This window comes from Caretta caretta, chromosome 6 (genome assembly GCF_965140235.1).
Source record: "Caretta caretta isolate rCarCar2 chromosome 6, rCarCar1.hap1, whole genome shotgun sequence".
Classification (NCBI taxonomy): Eukaryota; Metazoa; Chordata; order Testudines; family Cheloniidae; genus Caretta; species Caretta caretta.
Window position 1 is genome coordinate 2,997,910 of NC_134211.1, and position 11,104 is coordinate 3,009,013.

Here is an 11,104-nt window from a genome sequence, read left to right on the forward strand (position 1 = left end):
ATGGAGCTACTCTAAAGTGGGTGCATAACTGGTTGGGAAACCGCTCCCAGAGAGTAGTTATCCATGGTTCATAGTCATGCTGGACGTGCATAACAAGTGAGGTTCCGCAGGGATCAGTTGTGGGACCGGTTCTTTTCAATGTCTTCATCAACGATTTAGATCATGGCATAGAGAGTACACTTATTAAGTTTGTGGATGATACCTAACTGGGAGGGCCTGCAAGTGCTTTGAAGGATAGGATTATAATACAAAATGATCTGGACAAACTGGAGAAGTTATCTGAAGTAAATAGGATGAAATTCAATAAAGACAAATGTAAAGTACTCCACTGAGGAAGGAACACTCAGATGGACACAAACAGAATATTATTATAATCTAACATGAGCTGTCCCATTATGACATACCCTGACAATTATGCACCGCTACGATGAAAATAATAAAAGTATCATAAAAATGAAAATAAAGTAGAAAACATTTCAAAACAAAAAGTTGTCATTTTTTTCTGAAATTAAATGTTCTGATTTCTTTTCATGGGAATTTTCACTGAAAGAGATATTATTTCATGAAAAAAAATCATTTAAATTGATATGACATTGTGGGACTGGAAACTTTTAAGAACAATTTTCCTACCAGCCCCACTGTCAACCTTTTGGATGCACATGAGCATGTTATGTACTCTGTGGCCTTGCTAAAATATACCAAAACCAGACAGAGCACTTATGGAACAATGGGCCAAATGCTTGATTCCTAGTCAAGTGCAGCTGTGTTCCAGCATTGTCAGAACAAATCATGGCAAAAGATGGAACCTCCATCTTTTATTTTTACAATCCAGCAGAGCTTTAAAATCCTGGAGGTTGCAGGTTCCTTTAAGAATTTCCTTTGATTGTAGGTAACTTAGTAACTTTTGAAGTAGGACTCGGGTCTGATGATAACTTTTTTTTTTTTTTTTTATAATCTTGTTCTTATCCCAGATAAACACCAACACAGGGATGCCATGGTAACATCCGGAGATACTTAGCGTAGGTCCAGTGGGCATAATTAAAACTTCTTTGGGGAAAAAGAAAAGTTCTGTAATGACGCAAGCTGAAAACTAAATTTTACTGTTACACAGACTTAATTACTTAGCTACAAGGTGAGAATATGCCATGCACAATAACAATTAGGGGAATCTCCAGACGCTGAAGTAAACTTGGAACAAAAGAATTACAGACACTGGTTTGCTTCACTCACATTAGCCCAGTTCCCATGCCTGGTCTAATAGTTAAAACAAAGCAAAAATAAAAAATGGATTGATGAATATATCTACAACCAAAGCAAGAACTTTGGGTCACTCTGATCTATTGAGTTCTGTTGTTTGTTTTGTGTGGTTTCAACACTGGTGTGTTCATGAAAGTGTTTGTAAACCCCAAACTTTTCACAGATATTATTGCAAATTCTTCTGAAAATTGGTCCCAGAATGAGCACTTTCCCCCCTTTCATTATTCTCCAGGTGAAAAATGTCATCCCTTCAAGCGGGGAGTAGGAAGTATATTATATGGCTTGGGTGTCTTGTCTCACAAAAGAACAAATAGGAAAGTCTAAATAGTCAAGATGAGCAGCTTGTGAACAAACAATACATTAACATCATTAGGCCCAACTACTGTCCAAATACTTAGAAATACCAAATTCATTCAAAGGAGATGAGGTTCATTTGAGAAATGATTTGTTAAGCAAAAACGGAGTCTAATTCCCAGTGAATACTGTTTTAAAGGAATAGTTTCGCTTTGCCGTGTGCCCGCTCTGAGAGAAGTGTCAGAGTCTTGGTTTTGTGTCATTACAGCTGGCTAACATCACAGGTCTCTCACTATGGATCAGTGCAGGACTGGTTCCATCGGCCGGTAAGTGAGGGTGTGGGTGTTTATCCCCACTCCCAATGCAGATCTTGCACAGGTGAACAAAGGGCAGCCACTTGCGAAATCTCTGTGGCCTTTGATCCAGGTCCCAGTGAAATCAGTGGGAACCTTTCACTGGCTTTCACCCTAGGAACACAGCACCACTGGTAGTGCTAGACTTCCCAAAGTTTCTGGGTTCCTCTTCCACACCAGTGGGGGTCCCACACTGAACATGGGGTGGAATACAAGCGGCATCCTGGAATGTAAGCAGCAGTGGCCATGTCACCAGGCATTTCCTCCCAACTCTAATCATCTAGTGCAGCCAGGGTATCTTTGAGAACTAATACTGGGTGAAATCTCATTGCCCCGGTTTTGTCACAGGCCTGGCCCTGTGTCACAGTTGTCACAATATCATCTGGAGCAGAAATCCAAAGGTTCAGTCCTGTATACCAAGGATTAACACAAAAACACTGAAATCCACAAGGTGATTTTCCATTGATTTTGTTGGACACTGGGTCAGGTCTTAACTGAAGACAACTAATGGCTGTTCACGCACAATGGATATTGGCCTTTGAAGAATCATTTTAGACAGGACCTCCGTGATTAGTACCAATTTAGGTCAAGTCTTTATGTCTCTCTAACAATAGAGACCTCACCAGAAGAACTATAAGGGTCATGATGTAGCCTAGATCATACTCTCCCAACCAAGCCATGAACAGAGATTTGGAGCTGTGCTAAAGCAATGCCTCAGCCATTTCTTTCTGGCCTCAGGGAAATGGGAGCAGGAATGAAGGGTGGGGCCAGAGACCTCCCAGTCAATGAGCAAGAAACACAAAGTAGATGGAGAGGTACACCGGCTCCTGTGCTCCAGAAATTTGGGTTGTGATGGAGAAACGAAGGGCAGAGACGGGCTCCCCAATACAGACAATTAGCCCCTCTTCTGCCCCTCACTCTGTTCTTTCAATTTCCCACGTCACTAACAACCCTGATCCATCCATATCTTCAGACACCTAGAAGAAGTCAGGGAACAACTCTGTCCTCCATGTCTGGCCAACACCCTCCTACTATTGCCACATTAAAGAAATCCAGGGAAAATTGTACAACAAAAAATGTTCAAAGGGTCTTAAGTTAGGTGTGACATCCCTATAATGTAGCCTCTAAAGCAGACACAATATCTGTTTTTCGGACTTGTTGTTTCATTTTAACTAAGGGGGAGTCTGGTGGCACCTTAAAGACTCGCAGATTTATTTGGGCATACGCTTTTGTGGGTAAAAAATCCCACTTCTTATGCATCTGAAGAAGTGGGGTTTTTTCCCATGAAAGTGGGGTAAAAAGTGGGGTGAAAAACAAGATCGAGCCCCAGCTTCACACACCCATGTGCTTCTTCCTCAGTCACTTGTCCTTCTGTGACCTCTGCTACTCTTCCGCCATCATTCCAAGATGTTGCTCAGCTTCTTAAGAGAGAACAAGGCCATTTCCTTTGCTGGATGTGCGGCACAGTCTTATGTGTTTGCATGAAAGCTCATACCAGAACAACAGTACTTCTGCAGGCAAGCAAACAAACCCCACCCAAACAGGATAATACAGCAAGAATTATGTTCAGTTTTACATTTTTCACATTAGGTGGCGATAGCACGTTCTACCCTGCTAATACTTTGCAGTATTGCTATAGACCTTGTTATTCCTAGGGGGGATTGCAGCCGATCTGAAATCACGCCATACACTGCCCAGCATGGAGACCAAGATGGTAAGGGTGCCGAGTGCCTTAAATTGTTGGGATGCTCAGCTTGAGACAGATTGAGGAGGATCCTGGGAACTACAGGCCAGTCAGCCCCACCTCAGTCCCTGGAAAAATCATGGAGCAGGTCCTCAAGGAATCAATTCTGAAGCACTTAGAGGAGAGGAAAGAGATCAGGAACAGTCAGCATGGATTCACCAAGGGCAAGTCATGCCTGACTAATCTAATTGCCTTCTATGACGAGATAACTGGCTCTGTGGATGAAGGGAAAGCAGTGGACATGTTGTTCCTAGACTTTAGCAAAGCTTTTGACACGGTCTCCCACAGTATTCTTGCCAGCAAGTTCAAGAAGTATGGGCTGGATGAATGGACTATAAGGTGGATAGAAAGCTGGCAAGATTGTCAGGCTCAACGGGTAGTGATCAATGGCTCCATGTCTAGTTGGCAGCCGGTATCAAGTGGAGTGCCCCAAGGGTCGGTCCTGGGGCCGGTTTTGTTCAATATCTTCATAAAAGATCTGGAGAATGGTGTGGATTGCACCCTCAGCAAGTTTGCAGATGACACTAAACTGGGAGGAGAGGGAGATACGCTGGAGGGTAGGGATAGGATCCAGAGGGATCTAGACAAATTGGAGGATTGGGCCAAAAGAAATCTGATGAGGTTCAACAAGGACAAATGCAGAGTCCTGCACTTAGGACGGAAGAATCCAATCCACCACTACAGACTAGGGACTGAAAAGCTCAGTAGCAGTTCTGCAGAAAAGGACGCAGAGGTTACAGTGGACGAGAAGCTGGATATGAGTCAACAGTGTGCCCTTGTTGCTAAGAAGGCCAATAGCATTTTGGGATGTATAAGTAGGGGCATTGCCAGCAGATCGAGGGACGTGATTGTTCCCCTCTATTCGACATTGGTGAGGCCTCATCTGCAGTACTGTGTCCAGTTTTGGGCCCCACACTACAAGAAGGATGTGGAAAAACTGGAAAGAGTCCAGCAGAGGGTAACAAAAATGATTAGGGGACTGGAACACATGAGTTATGAGGAGAGGCTGAGGGAACTGGGGATGTTTAGTCTGCAGAAGAGAAGAATGAGGGGGGATTTGATAGCTGCTTTCAACTCCCTGAAAGGGGGTTCCAAAGAGGATGGTTCTAGACTCTTCTCAGTGGTAGCAGATGACAGAAGAAGGAGTAATGGTCTCAAGTTGCAGTGGGGGAGATTTAGGTTGGATATTAGGAAAAACTTTTTCACTAGGAGGGTGGTGAAGCACTGGAATGCGTTACCTAGGGAGGTGGTGGAATCTCCTTCCTTCGAAGTTTTTAAGGTCAGGCTTGAGAAAGCCCTGGCTGGATGATTTAATTGGGGATCGGTCCTGCTTTGAGCAGGGGGTTGGACTACATGACCTGCTGAGGTCCCTTCCAACCCTGATATTCTATGATTCTATGATTCTGTGATAAAAGGGCTGGTTTTCAGAACATGCTTGACCACTCTCCCAGGCACTGTGAGGGCATCTCATGTTCCATACCCCAAAAGGGAGACATCCAAATGATCTAATTTGAAAATCGTTACCAGAGTGTTTAATTACAGAAAATGCAGTGGAAACCCTTGGGCATCTCAGACTTGATTTGCAGCAGCAGTGTAGATGTGCCCAGTCTCATTAGAGCGTGCATTGCATCTGGCAGGTAGTAAATTTCCAAGTGCAGATAAGATCCACGAGTCAAGCTTTCTCAGGCAGACCCCACTGTACAGCCTCATTTGGATATCCCTTATCCTGCTCTAGGTCAGGAGCAACTCCTGTGAAGTCAAAGGAGTAACAAGGGATGCAATAAGAGGTTAGACAAACACCTGTCAAGATGGACCTCTCCCTCCACTCTCATGTTCTTCTTCCTGTGTCACCATTGTGAGTGAGGTCCCAATCAGCTAGCTGGACCTGGATGCGCTTTTTACCACTGTGCTCTGTGGCAGGCTTCCACATAGCAAGCCCCCTAGTCCAGCCTAGCAAAGAGCTGCAATTCTTTGGTGGCATTGATTCATCACTTACATCCACTGCTCGTAGATGGTTTTATGACTGGCTGGTGATTTTCTACTTACTCCCCATTGTAGCTCGCTAAGGACCCAATGCTGCAAGCAGACATGCTTAATTTGAAGCTCATGCTGATGACTCCAGGGTTTTCTTTAGGCTAGACAATAGGTAGTGATCATTCCTGGCTATGGGCGGTCCTTCAGGGAGTTCACAATGCAATTAGGCAGCTCTAGTATTTTGGATATCAATCAAAGATTCATAACTAGAACTGGTGTGAGAACTGCTAAGCTGGGTGTGTTCAGGCCTAAGTTGATTAACACCTGGAGCAGAGATTCCCCCATGATGCATTGCTTCCTGCTGTTCTGGTCCCAGAGCTCAGTGCGGTTCTTGCCTTGGAATCTCTGTTCTGCATTCCGTGTGCTAATGGAGATGCCTCCCTGTCCCATCTTTGATGCAGATGAGGCTAGGGGAGTTGCCTTAATCCTTTCCCCCTTGTCAGGAGGGGTTTAGGTGTGTCTCCCACTGTCTTGTATTGCTTTCTGTAAGTCTTTCTTCTGATCGGTTTTGGTTCAAGCAGAGGCTGGTGGGAGGGAGTGTCCTTCATGAGTCAGACAGGCTGGATACTGCACCCCGGTTCCCCAAGAACACAGAGCTGACTGGTATCAGGCAGGGCCATTGTTTAATGCTATTTTTTCTTACATCTGCTAAATTAATAGGGCTTTAGCCGGGCACCTTGGTGGCCTCCAATCCTGGGGCCGGCCTATGGCTCAGTTCAGCCCTCCCATGACAACTTAGGGCAGCCTCGGAGCTGCACTGAGTCACAGTGGATTGACAGCCCCTCAACAGCTGGGGATCCCTAGTGGTGCTATCGCCACCTAGAGGGAAAGATGTAAAACGGAATAGAATTCTTGCTCTTTGCCAGAATAATGAATATCATCCCATGAGGACTGGTTGGTTTGTGTATTTAAATACTATTGTTTTGGGATGAGGCTGTAGTGTGCTGGGCAAAGCTCAACAGAGCACAAGGCCACTCTGTCCACACCCCCTTTTCTCTGGCCCCACCCCTAAACTGGCAACCGGCTAGAGCTAATGGTGCAGATATGGCTACCCCTACTTTATGTTACCCAGCAACTCACCCATGGCAGGGGACTTCTCAACTTGGTGACGGGGTTGGCTTTGTGCCCCCTTCGTGCTACCAGCCTGGTGCATGGGGGGCGGAAAGGGGGGAAGGATTTGGATCATCCTGGAAAATCATATGAAGTGCAAGGTAACATCCCACAGTGGAAAGGAGGGTGTCTGTCCTTCTGAGAGTACAAGAGACAGAGCTTTCCCCAATTCCACCCTCACCCCACATCTCACATTCATAAGTGGTTGAGGGACTTATTTCTCTTTCCACCATGAGACATTCATTCACCATAACAGGACTTCTCTGAAGACATGCTGCACCATTAGCAAATTCAGACTGAAAATAAGGCACCCATTTTAAGAGTGAAGGTAATTAAACACTGGAACAATTTACCAAGGGTCACGGTGGATTCTCCTTCATGGACGATTTTTAAATCAAGCTTGGTGGTTTTTCTAAAAAAAATCAGCTCTCGGAATGATTTGGGGGCAGTTCTCTGGCCTATGTTGTACAGGTAGTCAGACTAGATGATGACAAAGGTCCCATCTGGCCTGAAAATCTATGAATCTAGGTTCTGACAGAGCCTTGCCCTCCTGTGTGACATCACTAGAAGGCAGGGGATCATCCTAGAATCATAGAATATTAAGGTTGGAAGAAACCTCAGGAGGTCATCTAGTCCAATCCCCTACTCAAAGCGGGACCAACACCAACTAAATCAAGAATGCACATTCTGTCTTCCTTAGCTTGACCAGGGACAGGGGGCTGCTGCAAGGACATTCTCCATGGGAGTGATTGTTCAGTAAAGGCCCATCTGTACTACAGAAATAAGCAAGTTGTGCGCTCTGCAGGAAGAGAATTCAACTTTGCCATGCTCTTGAGCTGATGGTGTTGTAACTGAGTCTTGTCACAAGACTAAAGCTCTTGACTTACGAGGAGAGGCTGAGAGAACTGGGGTTATTTAGTCTGCAGAACAGAAGAATGAGCGGGGATTTGATAGCAGCCTTCAATTACCTGAAGGGGGTTCCAAAGAGGATGGAGCTTGGCTGTTCTCAGTGGTGGCAGATAACAGAACAAGAAGCAATGGTTGCAAGTTGCAGTGGGGGAGGTCTAGGCTGGATGTTAGGAAAGTCTATTTGATTAGGAGGGTGGGGAAGCACTGAAATGGGTTCCCTAGGGAGGTGGTGGAATCTCCATCCTTAGAGGTTTTTAAGGCCCAGCTTGACAAAGCCCTGACTGGGATGGGATGATTTAGTTGGGGTTGGTCCTGCTTTGAGCAGGGGATTGGACTGGATGACCTTCTGAGGTCTCTTCCAACCCTAATCTTCTATGATTCTATGCACTTATGTTATTGGACAAGAGAGATTCCCTATGCCAAAGGGCACTGACACTGATGAGCAAGAGCTACAGGAGGAGGTCGGAGTGGCTGAGAACCAGAGGCAGAGGAGGAGGGGGGGAAGGGTGAAGGAGCTGAGAGGAGAACACTGAAGATGGACAAGTTAGAGAAAGAGAGAGGAGTAGGAAGATGGGAAAGGGGATGAATGGAAGGAGATGCAATTCTAGATTTTAACCTTACAATTTGCCCCGAGAATGGGTCAGTGGGTAGCTACACCACCCAAGGAGACCAGAAACAATCACAGTTTCTGTCATGCTTAGTGGGGGAGGTTCCTCCCACTCCTTGTCATCTCCCCCACCCGCTTGCTTCCAGAGGGGTCTATTGGGTGAGCAGCCCCTGCCATCTCCATTATGGCCAGAATCCATGATTTGAGCATCATTGAGCAAGGGGCGAGGGGAGAGGCCTTATTTTCCCTTGCTGAGGAAGGACTCTGACAATCTAGCCCTGAGAGAGGGGGCAGGGAGAATGGAAATCATGCGAGGAGAAAGTCGGCATGGAAAGACTTAGGTGAAAGAGACGGGGAGATGTGAAAGGGAGGGGAGAGAAGGGAGAATAAAAAATAAGAATAAAGGAGCTGTTGCTGGTTAATATTATTATTCATCAGGGCGCGTGGGGTCAGCGTGGGATAGCAGACCGATTCCCGGGTGTGTTTGCTGTAATTAGAGTCATGGGGTTGGAAGAAGGATGACAACATCATTTTGTAGGACAAGAAGGGATTTGGAGACCCGGACATCTTCCACTGGTGTAACTCCATTGACATCCCATTTTCTCCCTCAATCTCCTTTCCTCCCCACGCCCAGGATATTCATCACACCCATGCCACTTGTCTCCCAGCGCACAGTGAAAGCAGCAGAATGAAACATACCCCTAGCTCTGCCCTGGGTAACTGTGCAGACATGGGACCGTTTAATAACAAAAGGAGCAAAGATTGCAACAGATTAAACCCCAGTGTACGAGTTACTTTGGCCGACCCAGTGCGTTTTAATGGTGTGTTGTGCGTCTTGGTGAACCTGATTGCTTCAGGGATCATGTCCCCCAGGTCACCAAGAACAGTGTAAAACCTTCTGAATTCTCCCGAGTAGCAGCTTCTCTTGATGGGGGAAGCAAAGATATATCTCTCTGTCTTCTGCAGGTCCATGCATTTGGACTGAATCATGCTTACATACCAATTCAGACACTGTGGTCATCACCCGGGATTGAAGCAAGATCTTTGGAAGCCAAAGCATCACGTTCCATGCCTTGTGCTAAAGGAAAAAACCCTCATCTTTTGGAGAAAGCAGCAGTTTACAGGTGCCGGGGGCGGGGGTGGTGTGGTGTGTGCATTATGTTATGACTCTGAGATTTCATACCAAGTAATGCAAACCATTTTCATTTTCTGAACAGGCTTAATGATCACACTAAGTAACCCAGAACTGAAATGGCAGAGCCCACCTTGTATGAATTGGGAAGAGCGCAGCTTGGCACAAACTCTCACCCCTTGTTTACAGCCCGACTATTTCAGTGCAATAGTCAGAAGTCACTGTTTGCTGCTGTGTGTAGGAACAGCCATGCCCATGTGTGGGGCATAGTTAACCCACTGGTTCTTACATTTCTGCTGTGTGTCCATTTTTTCAGATAACTGGAATGATCGGCTCTGACCCTCTAGCTCTGTGGACTAAGGCCTTTTCTTGATTCAGCAGGGGAGTCCCCTAAGAAACTAACCTCCATAATTTCTTCCCTTCCTCTCCTTCTAGGGAGGGGATAGAATTCCTGAGCCACCTGCCTGCCCACGTCACTGCAGCTCCCTGGTCTTGGTTGGGAGGAGATGGAAAAGGGAAATCACTCAATGGTGACCGAGTTTGTTCTCTCAGGACTGACAGATCGTCCGGAGCTTCAGGTCCCTCTCTTTGTATTGTTCCTAGTGATCTACATTGTCACCTTGGTAGGGAATCTGGGGATGATCGTGTTAATCAAGATTGACTCCCGTCTCCACACCCCCATGTACTTTTTCCTCGGTCATTTGTCTTTCTCTGATCTCTGCTATTCCTCCATAATTTCCCCTAGGATGCTGCTGAACTTCTTAGCTGAGAGTAAAAGGATTTCGTACAATGCCTGCGCTGTGCAAATGTATTTCTTTGGTACTTTTGGTCATGTAGATTGCCTCCTGCTGGCTGTGATGGCATACGACCGTTATGTGGCCATCTGTAACCCGCTGCTCTATACAGTCACCATGTCCCGATGGCTCTGTCATCAGCTGGTGGCTGGGGTGTATGCCGTGGGCTTGCTGGACTCAGTGGTACACACCGTTTTTACTTTTCGTTTATCATTCTGCAGCTCCAATGCCATCAATCATTTCTTCTGTGATATTCTGCCGGTATTGTCGCTCTCCTGTTCCGACACACGCGTCAATGAGATTGTGATGTTTGCCTCGACTGGCTGCGTGGTCGTGAGCAGCATTGTGATCATTCTCCTCTCCTACGCATATATCATCATCACCATCCTGCGGATCCGCTCCGCCGAGGGCAGGCGCAAAGCCTTCTCCACCTGCACCTCCCACCTGACGGCCGTGGCCATGTTCCATGGCTCCCTCCTCTTCATGTATTTCCGACCCTCCACCAGTTACTCCCTGGACACTGACAAAATAGCCTCTGTGTTCTACACGGCGGTGATCCCCATGCTGAACCCCTTGATCTACAGCCTGAGGAACAAGGAGGTGAAAGATGCCCACTGGAAAGTGATGCACAAATTGCTCACTTTCTCTTGAGCCTGTTTACTCCATACTGCATTACTGATTGGGAGGTGGAAGCAGGAGAACTCAGTTCCCGCTCCACTGCAATCTCATTCCTCATCATGCAGGTTATCACTGAGCTTTATTTGGATTGTTTTTTTTTCTTTTACTGTGTTCCAACAATGTCTGGCAGCCCCAGAAAGGTTCAAGAAGGTTGTGACGCTTTCTGGGGGAATTCAGGATTGTGAGTCACCC

The 11,104-nt window shown here is 46.2% G+C and overlaps 1 protein-coding gene across 1 annotated transcript; it reads left to right on the plus strand.

The window, feature by feature from the left end:
* Positions 1-427: 427 nt before the first annotated feature.
* Positions 428-10,885, plus strand: LOC142072271 (olfactory receptor 5G9-like). Its single transcript, XM_075128964.1, has 2 exons — positions 428-442; positions 9,944-10,885. Exons 1-2 carry the CDS (start codon positions 428-430, stop codon positions 10,883-10,885), a joined length of 957 nt encoding a protein of 318 aa, XP_074985065.1.
* The last annotated feature ends 219 nt before the right edge of the window (positions 10,886-11,104 follow it).